The following is a 17,027-nucleotide window of genomic DNA, read 5'->3' as shown; positions in this document are numbered from 1 at the left end:
AAAACTAAGATCATTGCTTCTCAGCCTTTTGGTTAAGATCAAGTGAAAAAAACTAAGATCAACACCTCCAGTTCCATCACTTCATGGCAAACAGAAGGGGAAAAAGTAGAAGCAGTATCAGACTTTATTTTCTTGGGCTCCAAAATCACTGTGACAGTGAGTACAGCCATGAAATTGAAAGACGCTTGCTCCTTGAAAGGAAGGCTATGAGAAACCTAGACAGCATATTAAAAGGTAAAGATATCACTTTGCCAACAAAAGTCCATATAGTCAAAGCTGTGGTCTTCCCAGTAGTCATGTATGGACCTGAGGGTTGGATCATAAAGAAGGCTGAATGCTGAAGAATTGATGCTTTTGAATTGTGGTACTGGAAAGACTCTTGAGAGTTCTTTGGATAGCAAGGAAATCAAACCAGTCAATTCTAAGAGAAATAAGCTATGAATATTCATTGGAAGAATGGATACTGAATCTTAGGCTCCCATACTTTGGCCACCTGATGTGAAAAGCTGACTTGTTGGAAAAGACCCTGACACTGGGAAAGATTGAAAGCTAAAGGAGAAGAGGGCAGCAGAAGATGAGATGGTAGGAGGGCATCATCGATTCGATGGACATTAACTTGGGCAAACTTGAGGAGACAAGGAAGGACAGGGGAGGCCTGGCATGCTATAGTCCATGAGGTTGCAAAGAGTCAGACACTACTTAGCAACTGAACAATAATAACAGACATTCTTCTAAATGAGGAGGGGATGGAGTTGAGGCAGTCATAAACACTTTCATGGTCTAGAACATCCCCCTGACACTTCTTTGATAGTGCCTCACCCTGACTCCAGTCACCTGATTCTGGAGGAAGCTGTCAATCATGTTTGCTGGGGAGCAAGGTCACTTGCTTAAGTAAAGCTAATCATAGTACCACCTGCCCCCATCAGGATGGTTGGTCCAGGGCTAAACTTATGATCTGAGGTAGACCAGTCCTTTATATCTCTTACTGGTAAAGTGATGTTTTCTGAGCTTCTTTCCTTCTGGGCTATATACTTTAGGGATATAAAACTTTGAGACAGGCAACTTCAGAGTCCTTCACTAAGTGTAGAAGCCTGAGGGAAGAAGGCTTTCAGGCTTAAAGAGTCAAAGATGCATAAAGGGAAGGAGCAGGGGAGACAAAGAGTGAGACAATGGCTTCTGATTTCTCATAAGAGAAATCAGTGCAGTCACAGAGATCTTTGGCTCTGCTCTGGTTCGTGTGTCCAGATCCCCAGTATCCTTCCAATAAGTCTCCCCTTTTCTTCAAGCCATCTGGAGTTGGGCTTCTCTCACTTGTGCTTCAGACTTGATTCTAGATCCTTCCCAAATGTGATGCACCTCCCTGACCCAAAGAGAGGCACCTATTCATGTGAGCACCATTGAGATGAAATCCTTTATTCTCTATAGAGAGTAGGGCTTTGCAGGGCAACAAACACAGTTCACCAGCATCCCTGGCCCCACCCAGGGTGCCCTCACATGAGTATGTGTTTGGAGTGGGCCTGATTGATTCCTGAAGTAGCCCAGCATTTACACTGCGGGAGCCAGGCCAATCCTGTTGTTTCCTCGATCGAAAACTGAGAAATACAGCCTCAGGAAGACCTCACCCAGGATCCAGGTCTCCGACTCGTTCACACGCTGTGGGCGCACGAGAAAGTTGCTGAAGCAGTAGCCCGACAAACTCTGGGGAAACAAAACACAGAGCAGTCAGCCTAAGCCCTTACCTGCCTCCCTCGTCAATATCCTGACACGGTTCCTGGTTTTACTTCCTTCCTCTGGTAAGAATCAAGTGACTCTCTCCGCAGTGGTGGAAGTAGGGGCTCTTCCAAGAACTAGAAGGGCCAAGACATGCGGTTGCCATTAGGGAGGAAAAGGGGCAGACAGGCAGGGATTATAAGATGCAAACATATAGAGAGGATGGATAAACAACAAAGCCATACTGTATAATACAGGGAACCATATTCAACATCCCATGATAAATAGTAATGGAAAATAATATGAAAAATATATATATACACATATATAATTGAGTATCTTTGCTTTATGGCAGGAAAAAACAGATCATTGTAAATCAACTTACTTCAATAAAATTTTTAAAAAGAGAACAAGAATGGCCCGTAATTCCTTGCTGTTCCTTGCTCCCTCTTTTCTCTACAGAAAATGCTGTTTCTTCTCCTTCCCCACAACCCTTTTCCTTAAAACTGTGCTTGAGCCCTCTATGAAGTCTTCCTTGACCCACACTCACCCTCCCTGGTCACTCCAGGCTGGGTTGGTGATTTTCCCTAGTGCCCCCAAGTCTGTAGCCCTCATCACCCCTAATCTGCCCCCAGAACCCCTTTGCCCAGCCCCCAGGGGTGCCATTTGCATGGAATCCAGTTTAGATTTGCATTGACCAAGAAGCATTCCTCGGGTCTCCATGAGTCTGGGGTTTTAGAATTAATGAAATTCCCTGTCTTCCTCAAAAGCTTCTTTGAGCCCATTAGCCTGCTCTGAACTCCCATAGAGAACTGACATTAAGCCTCAAACGTGTGCAAGAGTTGTGCAGTCTCTGTGCACCCTTTACTCATATTAGCACCCACCTGAGGAGTTAGGTATCCCAACTCACAGATGGGGCACTGGGGCTTAGCAAGGGGAAGTTGCAGCCAAGGACTAGGGTAACCACATAGTTTATGATCCCAACCTGGACACTTTCAAGAAGGGAATGGAGACTGTTAATCACTAGAGTGGGAGAGAACACTGGGTCTGTCCCCAGCCAACCCTCCTTGTCACTTGGCTATTTCACAGATTGCTAGAGCTGACTTTCCATGTTCGTGCATCTGAGGGCTCTGTTTGAACTAAAGCTGTTTAAGGCAAAGGCCCTTAGTGTTCCCCTCTCCTTGTGACTCCCACCACACCAGCATGGGGTAGTGACTCCACACTTATTTCAGGAGGATGGATGTCCCAGACTGTCCTTTACTCTCAAGTGGTTGGTTTTGTGGGAGACACTGGCCCAGCCCCGTGGGCTCAGCCACATCTGCAATCATGTGGCTGAGCCTGCAGAGGGCGCCCTCCTCCCAGCAGCAGTCTAAGGGTTCCTGCAAGTCCCAGATTTGAGAACCAGCGCCCAGGGTTATCCCCTCACTTGGATGTAAGCTTGGGCGGGTACTGGATAGTCTATCCCATTGATAGTGAAGACAGCAGGAGGCAGTGTCCCGATGGCTTGGCAGGAAACCACGTGCTGTAACAGAAAGAGGGAGAGAGGTTGGCTCTGCTGATCTTTGTGTGGAGAGCCTGGGAGTGACCCCGTGGAGTGACCCTTCACCTCACGATCGATGGGCCTGGCATGGATGAGTTTCTGGATTTTGCTGACCGATCCTCTTGGGCCACGCAGAAAGGCGGTCCCCGTATCCAAGAGGGCCTGGCAGCCACGTTTACAAGCAACCACTGTCCCGTTCATGGAGATGCTGAGAAAAAATGGGATAAAACAGGCACCAGCATCACTCTGAAATCTCCCCCACGACTGCCCCCTGAACATGACTGCGTGACTGTCTCCTGAACAGCCTTTCAACCCTTGCCCTGACCCTGTTTTCCTTTGTTCTGGTCATTTCATCCTCTTTGACTTCCCTTCAGTTATTGAATGCACCAGCTCTTTCATATTTCAGGGCCTTGGCATGTGCTGATCACCCCTCCTAGAAGACCATCTATCTCCTTGGTCTAGATGATTTCTTCTCATCTTTTAGTTTCCAGGTTAAATGTCACTTTATCAATGAAGTCTTCCCCCTAACCCAGATCAGGCTTCTGTCTTGCTCAGTCTCTGTAGACTCTTCCCCATGTTTAGCAGGTGCCGAGGTGGTAATTCACTGTGTGAGTCATTTTGGGTGCGTCTGCCTCACTAGATGGGAGGGCAAGTTGTGTCCTCGGTGCCTCCCCCAAGTGCCCAGCACACAAGGGATGCAAGTGTATGCTTGTGAATGAATGAATTAATCCATGAAAAAATGAATGAGGAACATCCAGATACCTATATCTGGTGTCTGACCAATAATAAGAGTGAATATGGAGGTTCCCTGAGGCAGCAGGTGCTCAGAGTGTTAGTGGGAGGGAGACCCAGGCTGCCCTGGGAAAGGTTGTCTTCCTGCACCGCCCCTTCATCTGGCTCAGACACTGAGGCCCTCAGCCAGGCAAAGCCTGAGCTAGCCCAGAGGGCCACTGAAACACAGCAAAGGATTTATCTGAGGGTATCACACAGATTCCCATCAATTATTGCCCCTTGTTTTCAGGCCACTCCTGAATCCCAGCTTCCTGATTCCTTCTGTCATAGCCCCTGCCCCACTGTGTGCCTTGGAAGAAAAGCAGGTAGCTATGGCTAGGAAGGTATCTCTCTGTTTGATTAGCTTTCAAATCTCAAGATTGCAGCCAACCTCTCTCCACTGCTGGGTAGCTTCTCCTTAAGAAGACCAATTTTACCGGTTTATTAAGGCCTTGCGCTGTTTTTAAACAGGCAGTACTTTGTACTGAGAACTTTCTCAGTCCCAGATAGCCCTGGACAGTTGGTCATCTTATCACAACCATGTTCAGGCTGGTGAAATTCTCCCTGATCCTCTTTTCACTACACTTTAGGTCCTCAAACATGTTCCTCACCTCACAGTGTGATGAGTGCAGCCCTCCCCCAGCTGCACAGGCCTCTCTGGACCCCATTCTCCTAATCAGAGCCCTGATCAGGCGGCCTGGGGTGATTATCAATCCACGGGTGGTGTGTCTATCTGTGTGCTTGCATGTCTGCATGTGTCTGTTTGTGTCTCGGGTGTGTGTGTGTGTCTGCATATCACTGTTTCTCTATGTGTCCGTGTTTGTGTCGGTATTTGTGTGCCTTTGTGTGTTTATAAGTCTGATGCTGTGTGTGCTTCTATGTGGGTCTTTTTGGGTGGAGTCTGTGTCTGTGTGTGTGACTGTGTAGCTGGGGTGCATTCGTGTGTGTCTGCATGTGTCCATGTGCACATGTGGGAGCCTCACTTGGGGTGGCTCTCAGAGGGAGAGGCTTACCTGTCTATGTTTATATGCCAGCTGCCCACTTGGGACACTGGTACCCAGTTGAGTTCTCCCTTATAGTAGGCACGGTTCACCCCTCCAAACATCACCACGCTGCCGTTCTCTTTCTGACTGTGGAGAGAGAGAAGAGAGGATCTTGCTGGAGGAGAGTAACACCACACGCTATCTGAGGGTTGTGCTTATCCACCCATCAGAGGCACTACTACAGAATCCATTTTACAGATGCAGAAATCGAGGTTCAGAGGGATTGAGTAGTGGACCCGGGTTGGTCACAGCTAATGAGTATCACAGAAGAAGTTCAAAGGTAGGCAGCCAGGCTGGGTTTTGACCACCCAACTTTCTAAGGAGGACCTGGTCCTGTATGGCTACTTAAATGCTCAGAAATACCCTCAGAGGATACTGTGCTGGAGGAGTCTGGCTTCCTCCTTGTCTAGCCTGTCATTTTTCAAAAACAGCCGAGGCTCAAGGACAATGAGGGTGAGGGTTCAGTCTCACCCAGGGTTGGCTTCACGAGCCTGTGACCTGTGCTGTTCATGGGGCTCTCCCTGTCTTGAAATCCAAATACTTGTTAAACAAAGGGTCCCACATTTTTATTTTGCACTGGCTCCCACAGACTGTGTAGCTGGTCCTGGGCTCCTGGGGAAGTGTTAGTGCAGAAGGAAACATTCATGCCACCACTCTCCTTCTAAGTGTGTTTGTGTGTGTGTATTAGTCACTCAGTCGTGTCTGACTCTTTGCAACCCCATGGACAATAGCCCACCAGGCTCCTCTGTCCTTGGAATTCTCCAAGCAAAAATCCTGGAGTAGATAGCCATTCCCTTCTCCAGGGAAGCTTCCTGATCTAGGGATCAAAGCTGAGTGCCCTGCATTGTAGGCACATTCTTTAATATCTGAGTCACCAGGGAAGCCCTTCCATATCAAATCCATCAGCAAATCCTATTGCTTTTTCCTCCAACCTGTTTCCTGACACCTTCCATTGTTCTCCCTCTTCCCCCACCCACTGGACCAAGTCCCTGTCCCTGAGCCCATGATCATAGTTTTGATCAATAAAAGTTTATTTACAAATACCAGTGGTGGGGCCAGGCAAGGCCCTGGGGCCATAGTTACCCTGGGCTAGACTATCTCTCAGAAAACTTCCAGATCATGTGGTCTGTAATTTTTCATGCAACTGGGAGCACCTTACCACTGAATTAGAGAGGTCTGGCCCACCTCAGATTTACCTGCTCAAGTAGAAGGCAAAGACAGGCTCAGAAATGACTCCTTGTTTCCACAGGTTGTCGAAGATCGGGTTGGCCCCTGTGACAGTGCGGCGTGGGTAACCTAGTCCCAGGATGCCATCAAAGGGTACATCGTCAAACCCAAACTCCTTCAGGCTTAGGCCAAATGGCTGGGCCACACTAACAAGGTTCCCGATCTGTAGAGAGGAGAGTGTTCCCACATAAAGGATTGGGAAATGGAGCTGGGACTGGACTGGGGTGTAGATGTCATTAGCACTGCAGAGAAGAACTGAAGCCTGGCTGTACTCTGGACTGATCTCAGATGGTTAGACCAAGCTGGGACAGGAATTCTTGTTCCATTTTTGCGGGGCTGTGGTTTTTAACAACACCTGCTCCTCCTGCAAACACCATCTGAGTGAGTCAAATTGGCCGTCATGCCTTCTGTACAGGTGGGGCAACCAAGAGTCAGGACAGGACCCGATGGTGCCCCCTGAGGACAAAATGAGTAGAGAGCAGAATAGCCTTCTCTTCAGCATCACTATGATGTGATGACAGAAATGAACCGAATTCAAGGCAATGCTTATGAATTCTACATCTGCCCAAAGAGACAGAAGCCCCATGATATAATATCACTGGCAAGGACCTCCAGAAAATTCTGCCTGGGAAACGCATTTGGGGATGTGTTTGTGTGTGCATGTGTTTGTTCAGGAAAGACAGGAAAAAAGAGAGAGAGGAAAGAGAAAGGGTGGGGTGGGTGCAGAAATATTCAAGCACTTTGGGGAAGTCAGGCCATAGTTTTTATTATACTGTCAAAATTCCCCTTGAGTGAGAACCCATTTATCAGTCCCCTCCCACGTGTTTGACCCCCTGCTTTCCCTGTCTGGATACCTGAAGCTCTGTGCTGACCCAGGGACCCTGGATCAGTTTTATCCTCTTCCCGAATTCCCACACCTGCTTGAGTCCTGATTGGCCAGCCACCACTTAATAGGTGTGTGACCCTGGCAAGGCCCTTGCTCTCTGCACCTCAGTTCCTTCACCTGTGTCATGAAGCTAATCATAGTACCTGCTGCGTGTGATTGCTGCAGGGTCACATGAGTTATTACCTTGAAAGTGCCAGCATAGTCTGAGAATATAAATGTGGTGTTTTCTCCCCCACTCCCTGCTCCCAGTGAAATGAATCTTGAGCTGCTTACGGGCAAAGGAGCTGTAAGTCCACACCCCAAGCCACTGTCTGGATTAGCTATTCTGGGAGTTTGTGTGTCAGCTGAGGCGCTATCTATCCAGGGACAGGGTCCTGAGGGGCAGACATCCAGTCACTAGGGTACTGCCAGCTGGTCCGGCATCTGTTTTGTAAGCAGTGGTTGCTCCCTGGGCAGCCCCAGCTTAGCTTCTGTTTCCACATTACCCGAACAGTGTCATAGACAAGATATCCCTTTATCGATGTAGCGGTGTAGTTGGTATCGAAGATCTTGTTCGTGGCCTTGAAGGTGGAGGAGTTACAAGGGACGAAGCTATTGTGTTTATCTGCAGACACAAGAGATGAGTGTCCCCCAGGTGCCAAGGATGGAGAAGGGAGTTGGAGGGGAAACACAAGATGGGCGAGGTGGGGAGGGGAGCAGGTACTCACAGCAGCTGGAACTCTGGCAGTATATGGAGGGCACCCACAAGCTAGATGAGCCGGTGTCAAAGAGGACCTGGAACTCCTGAGGGGGTGTTCCAATGTTGATGTTGCCGATGTAGGAAAACTACAGAGGCCAAGGTGGGGTGATTAGGGAACACTTGGCTGCACTGGCCACCCTTGATTCGCAGACTGCTGCCACCCTTGAGGTGTCCCATGTCTCCTGAAATCACTCTCCAATCACGCCACACAGCCTTTGCTCAGATCACCACCTGATGTGATTCCTTTTCTTTCTGTTAGGGCTGCATGGCATACTGAATCTTACTGTCTTGACTAAGGATGGAACCCGCCACTCCTTCAATGGAAGCACAGATTCTTAACCACTGGACCAAGAGGGAAATTGTGGCGCCTTCATTTGAGAAGCTCTCCAGTCTCCTCTTCCAAACTGAGCCCCTTCTCTTACAGATGGCCCTCCTCAATCACACCAGGCCACTTCTTTTAAACTCAGACCATGACCTCTCAACAACAGGCAGGTGGCCACTTTATTTATTCCCTGCCGTGTTTCTGCCTCCTGCAGGAGCCCCAACCCCAACAACCCCACTGGCATCTCCACTTGAACCCCAGTGCAAAGCCAGAGCACCAGGGGGCGCTGTGGAGCACCATCCTCCCAACACACTCACATCCTTATAGCTCCTCAAGGGATGATGATAAATTATGTTTTGATCATTAGCAGCTTTCTGGGACAGGTTGTAAGGGTGTTCCTCAGAGAAATTTGTCAGCAAATTTCTTTCCCTTAGGGTTTCTCGCATGGTCTTCATTTGCCTAAGAGGGATTCTTTCACCGGCCATGAGGAAAAGAAAACAAAGAAGGGGCAGCAGTCAGCTGTCTGTGTTATAAAGACTGTCATACCTGATGTTGGAACAGCACTGTGTATCTTCCAAGCATTTTTATGAGTGTCACCTTATTATCAGGATGCCATGCAATGACCATGGCAAAGACCTAGGTCTGAACATAGGCTCTTTGCGTAATCTTGGGTAAGGCATATGACCACTGAAGTCTCAATTTCCCCGTTGGTAAAAAGGTGGAAGAAAAAAAAGCCCCACCAACACCATCCCCTACACAGAATGGCTTGGATATTAAGAGAGATGATGGATATAATGCACCTGAGATGCAGGAAGCCTCAGCAATGGCAGCCAGTATCATTGCTGTGGTCATCCCACTGTATCCTTCTCAAGGAAGCTCGGGGGAGGGAGGTAGAAGGGCTTCATCATCCTCTTTAAACAGGGGAGGAATTTGAAATGCAGGGAGTTGGAGACTTGGCTGAGGTCACACTGCTTGTTAGAGCTAAAAGAGCACAGAAATAGTACTACTGATCTTTCTTCTGGGCTCAAGCAGAAGAGAGGAGGCCAGGAGATGGGGAGTACATTAAGGAGGTTAAGAGAAGCCAAGAAGAATGTTTTTTAAAAGGAGAAAATCTAAGAGAGTTCTGCATGCACAGAGACATCCAAAGAGACAGATAAAATAGGGAGATAGAGTTGAAGACAGACACATTCACACAGAAATGAAGAGAGACCAGAGAGGAGACCTAGAACCACATACAGGAGAAACGTTGTTTCTTCACACCACACCTACAGTTGCACAGGATGTGCACTGAACAACTTCAAGGAATGCAGTTTTACATAGGACATGACGTGGCTGGACCCCAGGAGTTGTGTGATCCTACAGGTTTGCCTGGAGAGCCTAGGGCCTCACAGAGTCTGTGGCAAAGTACTTAGCAACAAGTGAGAGTTGACTTTAGACTGTCAGGGAGTGATTACGTTCCCTTCTAACCCTGACAGGTGGAAGAATAAGAGGACGCGAATAAACAAAAATAAAAAAGGGACGATGTCACTTATAGTCCCCTCACTTACATGACCATGCACTCTGAGAAGGCTACCAGCCCGAGGAGTCCAAGCCACTTCATGCTTCTGTCCTCCACTGAAGTGCTCAGGACAGATTGAGTTCTGAGCATGCACTGACGGTGAAGATTACCTAGCTATATATGTGCTAACCTGCTCCAATGTTCTCCTTTAAGCCACCATGAGTCTGATGAGAAATATGAACCTCTAGATAAAATCTTTGCCTCCATTGGTGACTGTGAGGAGTGGACTTGGAAAACTCTCATAATACAGAAAATTCCACTGTAATCTCTTCCTTCGTTCTTGGGTGAAAAACCAAACTGAACTGCACAATCTAAGAGTGGGGAGACTTGTCCCAACTTGCAGGTAAAACACTGCTAATAAAGTGATAAAGGTAAATGTTAAGGGCCATGTTAGACATTTGTGATCTCATGGGGTCTTCCTAGCCACCTCATGAGATGTGCATTGCTGTCCTCAGTTGGAGAGGAGAGGTCAAACGGCAGAGTCGGACAGGACTGAAACGACTTGCACAACACAACCCGGTGCGGTGACATATGAGTGGCTTTAGATAGTGTGACAGATGACACAGACCAGAGACACCATTGACACCAAACTGCATCGAAGTTCTATCAGTTCAGTTCAGTCGCTCAGTCATGTCCGACTCTTTGTGACCCTATGAATTGCAGCACACCGGGCCTCCCTGTCCATCACCAACTCCCAACTCCCAGAGTTCACTCACACCCATGTCCATCAAGTCACTGATGCCATCCAGCCATCTCATCCTCTATCGTCCCCTTCTCCTCCTGTCCCCTATCCCTCCCAGGATCAGGGTCTTTTCCAATGAATCAACTCTTCACATGAGTTGCCCAAAGTATTGGAGTTTCAGCTTTAGCATCAGTCCTTCCAATAAACACCCAGGACTGATCTCCTTTAGGATGGACTGGTTGGATCTCCTTACAGTCCAAGGAGTCTCAAGAGTCTTCTCCAGCACCACAGTTCAAAAGCATCAATTCTTCAGCGCTCAGCTTTCTTCACAGTCCAACTCTCACATTCATACATTACCACTGGAAAAACCATAGCCTTGACTGGATGGACCTTTGTTGGCAAAGTAATATCTTTGCTTTTCAATATGCTATCTAGGTTGGACGTAACTTTCCTTCCAAGGAGTAAGAGTCTTTTAATTTCATGGCTGCAATCACCATCTGCAGTGATTTTGGAGCCCAGAAAAATAAAGTCTGACACTGTTTCCACTGTTTCCCCATCTATCTGCCATGAAGTGATGGGACCAGATGCCGTGATGTTAGTTTTCTGAATGTTGAGCTTTAAGCCAACTGTTTCACTCTCCTCTTTCACTTTCATCAAGAGGCTCTTTAGTTCCTCTTCACTTTCTGCCATAAGGGTGATGTCATCTGCATATCTAAGGTTACTGACATTTCTCTCAGCAATCTTGATTCCAGCTTGTGCTTCTTTCAGCCCAGTGTTTCTCATGATGTACTCTGCGTGTAAGTTAAATAAGCAGGGTGACAATATACAGCCTTGACATACTCCTTTTCCTATTTGGAACCAGTCTATTGTTCCATGTCCAGTTCTAACTGTTGCTCCCTGACCTGCATACAGGTTTCTCAAGAGGCAGGTCAGGTGGTCTGGTATTCCCATCTCTTCCAGAATTTTCAACAGTTTACTGTGGTCCACACAGTCAAAGGCTTTGGCATAGTCAATAAAGCAGAAATAGATGTTTTTCTGGAACTCTCTTGCTTTTTCAATGATCCAGCGGATGTTGGAAGTTCTATAGCAGTATTACAAAAGAGCAGTTTCAATATTGGAAGAAATGTGATGCTCTTTGTGTCTGACTCTTTGCAATCCCATGGACTGTAGCCTGCCAGACTCCTCCGTCCATGGGATTCTCCAGGCAAGAACACTGGAGTGGGTTGCCATTATCTACTCCAGAGGACCTTCCCAACCCAGGAATCAAACCCATGGCTCCTGCATTGGCAGGAGTTCTTTACCACTAGCGCCACTTGGGAAGCTGTGATGCTGTTAGGGAAATGAAAATTGAGACAGTCTTCTTCAGGCTTCAGAACTAGGAGAGCAGGCCTCTGATCAAGTCCTGACCTTCCCTGGACTTGGCCTGGACTACATGCCTGCTGCAAGCACACCAACTGTTATCAGTGATGTCAACTAGCACCTTAGATAAGAAGAAGGAGTGAGTCTTGGAATTTCCTGAGGCCTGGCTAGCCCCCACGGTCTGGAAAATCTTGTAATTCACAAGGTGAAAGAAAAAGCATTGTAAAAAATTAAAGCCAAACTAGAGCTGCACTTTTATAGGGAAATTGATGGTGATATCAGTTTGCAGCCTTGGATTATAAGCAGAGGGCCCCAAAACTGCAATCTGTAGTCCCACCCGTGATGTCCAAGGACAACCTAGGACTCTTTCCTAATTGGGATTCCAGATTGCCTTCTTCTGGAACTTTCCAGGGCTCTTCAATTCTGGACAAGTTGTCAGCCCAAGTTGGTGAAGTACAAGCTGTTACTTCTCTCTATTGTTTCTATTTCTTTTCTTTAAGGACTGTTTGTTGAAATTGTCAAATAATTATCTTTAGAAATTGAAATTCTTTGTAAGGAGTTGTTTATTGTGTTATCAGATTCTCTGAACCTAAAATGAAATAAAACTTCCAGCAAAACATCATTTGCCCCTATGAGCCAATTCATGAAAAATGCCACTTTTTAATCAAGCTTTTATCTGGATGGGAAGATTTGCCTTACTTCTTATTTGCTACTGAATGGGGCATATCCACTGGATTGTGTGAGAATTGGGACTCTAAATTAAAGCTGGCCAAAACTTTAGAAGTTACTGAGCTTTTGTAGGTCATTCCAATTGAGACAGGGCAAGAATAAGCGGTGCTGGTCCCATAAGGTTCATGAAGCCAAATTAAGATTCATTGAAGAGAGATCAAAATTGGAGAAAGAGTCAAGCAATTGGCAAGAATTATTGTCCGTGTTACAATGTCAAAATTATATTTTAGCTGGCCAAGTCTCCACTTTTCAATTCATACCTGAAATAGCCTGGCCAAGTCTCCACTTTCCAATTTGTAGCTGAAATACCCATAGTAAAGTTTGCACAAGCTAAATATGTAAAGTGACTCTGTAAGGTAAAGTTCACCTGTCAATAGCTAAAGCAGAGATACACTGCGACCATAATAATCCCTCCAAAATTCAGAGACCTGCCTAGGGTTTAAATTTGGGGACTATAATGGGCCAAAGGACATAGAGAGATTTAACCTAAGGCTACACAGAAGATAATGGAACTTAAAACTCCCCAACGAAAAGGGAGGATCAAAAATTTATAGGGCTATTTGGTTTCTGGTGACAGCATAATTCACATTTGAACCAAATATTGAGTTCCAATCTACAAAGTAACTAGGAAACAAACTATAAAGTTCAATGGGCTGATGAGCGGTAACAGGATTCTGATGCCACTAAATGTACAATACGGCATGCTTTAGACTCATGGCCAGTACCACCCAATGACACTGAATTGCATTTGTCTATAAGTGAGCTGTATACTAATTGGAGCTAACAGCAAAAACAGAAAGGCAAAAGAATGGCTGTGGGCTTCAAGAGTAGATTTCTAGAGACCAGGAGAAATTGCACTATATTTAAAAAACAGTTATTGACTTGTCCCTGGGGCTTTGATTGATATGGAAACAAATGACTGTAGATATTACTGTAATATTGAGGCTCCAAGTGCCAATCATGCAGTAGGTACAAAGTTCACTGAAAACCCACAGGATTAAATATGTTGAGGAGTCCAGCCTAAGAAAATGAAAATGATATATTAAGGACTGTTCCAAACCTGGGAAACACGGGGTTGCAGAATTAGGTGAAAAAAATTGAAATTCCCATTAAAGGCCTCCAGCAAGAGGATAATTGGTCCTTAGATAACTGAGTCACCTGTAATTTGGGAACTCTCTTTGCCTCTTGGTTGTTGTTCAGTCGCTAAGGGATGGCCAACTCTTTTTTGACCCCACAGTGTGCAGAACTCCAGGCTTTCCTGTCCTTCACTGTCTCCCTTTGTTTGCTCAAACTCACGTCCCGTGAGTCAGTGATGCCATCCAACCATCTGATCCTCTGTTGCCCCCTTCTCCTCCTGCCTTCAATCTTTCCCAGCATGAGGATCTTTTCCAATGAGTTGGCTCTTTGCATCAGGTGGCCAAAGTATTGGAGCTTCAGCTTCAGCATCAGTCCTTCCAATGAATATTCAGCTTTGATTTCCTTCAGGATTCACTGACTTGATCTCCTTGGCAGTCCAAGGGACTCCCAAGAGCTTTCTCTAGCACCACCAAAAGTAAACATCAATTCTTGGCGCTCAGCCTTCTTTATGGTCCAACTCTCACATCTGTACACACTACTAGAAAAATCATAGCTTTGACTATACAGACCTTTGTTGGCAAAATGATGTCTCTGTTTTTTAATACATCGCCTATGTTTATCATAGCTTTTCTTCCAAGAAGCAAGCACCTTTCAATTTTGTGGCTGCACTCATTGTCCACAGTCATTTTGGAGCCCAAGAAAATAAAATCTGTCACTGCTTCCACTTCATGGGTCACAGCATTGTCATGGGGACAGGGCTTGCATAACTCAAAGACACTATGAGTCATGCTGGCCAAGGTCACCCATATGGGTCACAGTGAAGAGTTCAGACAAATTATGGTCCACTGAAGGAAGAAATTGCAAAAACCATTCCAGTATTCTTTCTGCAAGAATCCAATGAACAGTATGAAAAGGCAAAATGACATGACACCATAAGATGAGCCCTCCAAGTCAGAAAGTATCCAGTATGCTCCTGGGGAAGAGTGGAGAGCTCTGATTGGTCCACCTCAGATCAGAGGAGCCTGGCAGGCTACAGTCCATGGAGATACCAAGAGTTGGACACAACTGAGCTACTAACACTTTTATTTTCAAGGAGTTAACAAAATTTCATTGATAAATGTAATCATATCTTGATAGAACATTCTACTATTACTGCCAATAAGTTAATGGACATATTTGATGTACAGAATCATAATTCTCATCCATGATGGGACTTTTTCTTTACTTAATCCTACAGTGTCAGACTTTATTTTTCTGGGCTCCAAAATCACTACAGATGGTGACTGCAGCCATGAAATTAAAAGACGCTTACTCCTTGGAAGGAAAGTTATGACCAACCTAGATAGCATATTCAAAAGCAGAGACATTACTTTGCCAACAAAGGTTCGTCTAGTCAAGGCTATGGTTTTTCCTGTGGTCATGTATGGATGTGAGAGTTGGACTGTGAAGAAGTCTGAGTGCCGAAGAATTGATGCTTTTGAACTGTGGTGTTGGAGAAGACTCTTGAGAGTCCCTTGGACTGCAAGGAGATCCAACCAATCCATTCTGAAGGAGATCAGCCCTGGGATTTCTTTGGAAGGAATGATGCTAAAGCTGAAACTCCAGTACTTTGGCCACCTCATGCGAAGAGTTGACTCATTGGAAAAGACTCTAATGCTGGGAGGGATTGGGGACAGGAGGAGAAGGGGATGACAGAGGATGAGATGGCTGGATGGCATCACTGACTAGATGGATGTGAGTCTGAGTGAACTCCGGGAGTTGGTGATGGATAGGGAGGCCTGGCGTGCTGCGATTCATTGGGTTGCAAAGAGTCAGACACGACTGAGCAACTGATCTGATCTGTACTGCTCAAAAATTATTTTTTCCATTGCTTACCCGTTACTTGTTTCTTTGATCACTTTATTTCTATTGACTATGGAATTGTTATTTGACTTATAGAATTCATAAGGTTGCTTGTGTTCTTGGTCCTTATTCTTATGCTCTTCAACTTAAAGTCAATTGTTAGGGAAAATAAAATGGAGGTGGTCTTGCTCGGATTTCAGAAGCATGGGAGCAGGCCTGTGACCACCTTCTGACCTTGCTTAGACCTTGCCTGGAGAACATACCTGCCAAGGTTTGTATGTAGCCAACTTGCTGTACAGGTATTCAGCGTATGTACGTGGAATGAATGTACATGTAAAAAGAGTGAGGAACTCTCTTCTCTTTCTCTCTCCATGCATGTATCAGGGCCATTCTGAATAGGAATGATGTTGGGTATAATTGAGGACTGTATTTCTGGGAACATAGGTGCAAGTGATATTCAAAAGAGTAGAACTGGAGCCAGGGGAAGCTAAAGAGTCAGTAGTGGAAAATATTAAGAAAAAAAGTCTTATTGGTTTATGTTAAAGACTTAGCACTTAAAATGGACATTTAGCACTTACATGGTGGGCTGCCATCTATGGGGTCACACAGAGTCTAACAGTGACTTAGCAGCAGCAGCACTTACACTTCTTGTTTGGAGTGATTTATCTGGGACTGATAAATGCAGACCCTTTGGCTAAGGATGGCCAGATAGGAGAAGTGAGCAGGTGCTGAACCATGAAAATCAAACAAATAACCCAGGTCGGGTATGTCTAGCAATGAAGACACATAAGTACTGCTATTTTATCTGCTCCCTCTTAAGCAGAATTGCAGGTAGTAAAAGACCAAAAATCAGCATTATGCTACTACTTTATTCTTTTCTGTCCAGTAAACATTGAATTGCAATTTAATTTCATTGTAAATAGAGAATGCACTTTGAATGACTTGAATTGTTCAAATTTACTGTTCCATAAAACATTTCCAGGTGTTATGTTTTGATAATTGACCTGTTTGTCATAAAGTGGGGCTCCCCTGGTGCCTCAGTCAGGAAAGAATCCACCTGCAATGCGGGAGACCTGAATGCAATCCCTGGGTTGGGAAGATCCCCTGGAGAGGGAATGGCTACCCATTCCCGTATTCTTGCCTGGAGAATCCCCAAGGACAGAGGAACCATAGAGTTGCAAAGAGTTGGACACGACTGAGCGACTAAGCACAGCACATCATAAAATGACCTTTTTAATCCCTAGTAAGATACTTTGCTCTGAAATCCATTCTGTCTCATATTTGTATAGCCAATCCAACTTTAAAAAATTAGTGCTAATGAATTGATATACAGAATACTTGAAGAACTCCTATAACTCAACAGTGAAAAGATAACCCAATTAAAATGGGCAAAGGACTTGAGCAGACATCTCTTTAAAGAAGATACACCAATCACCAATAAGCACATGAGGACATTCCACATCAGTAGTCATTAGGGAAATGTGAATCAAAATTAAATGAGATAGCACTTCCTATCCACTAGAATAACTATTGTTAAAAAAA

General features: G+C 45.6%; 1 protein-coding gene across 1 annotated transcript; it reads right to left on the bottom strand.

Moving 5' to 3' along the window:
* Positions 1-1,545: 1,545 nt before the first annotated feature.
* Positions 1,546-9,838, bottom strand: LOC102284103 (pregnancy-associated glycoprotein 2). The gene is made up of 9 exons (XM_005908374.2): positions 9,786-9,838; positions 8,556-8,709; positions 7,885-8,002; positions 7,663-7,781; positions 6,261-6,454; positions 5,035-5,151; positions 3,317-3,458; positions 3,137-3,232; positions 1,546-1,698 (listed from the first exon to the last, which is right to left on the bottom strand). The coding sequence occupies exons 1-9, from the start codon at positions 9,836-9,838 to the stop codon at positions 1,546-1,548; spliced, it is 1,146 nt and encodes a 381-aa protein (XP_005908436.1).
* Between the last annotated feature and the right edge of the window lie 7,189 nt (positions 9,839-17,027).

Source organism: Bos mutus, chromosome 29, assembly GCF_027580195.1.
Source record: "Bos mutus isolate GX-2022 chromosome 29, NWIPB_WYAK_1.1, whole genome shotgun sequence".
Classification (NCBI taxonomy): Eukaryota; Metazoa; Chordata; class Mammalia; order Artiodactyla; family Bovidae; genus Bos; species Bos mutus.
This window is presented reverse-complemented; position numbering and strand designations above follow the sequence as displayed.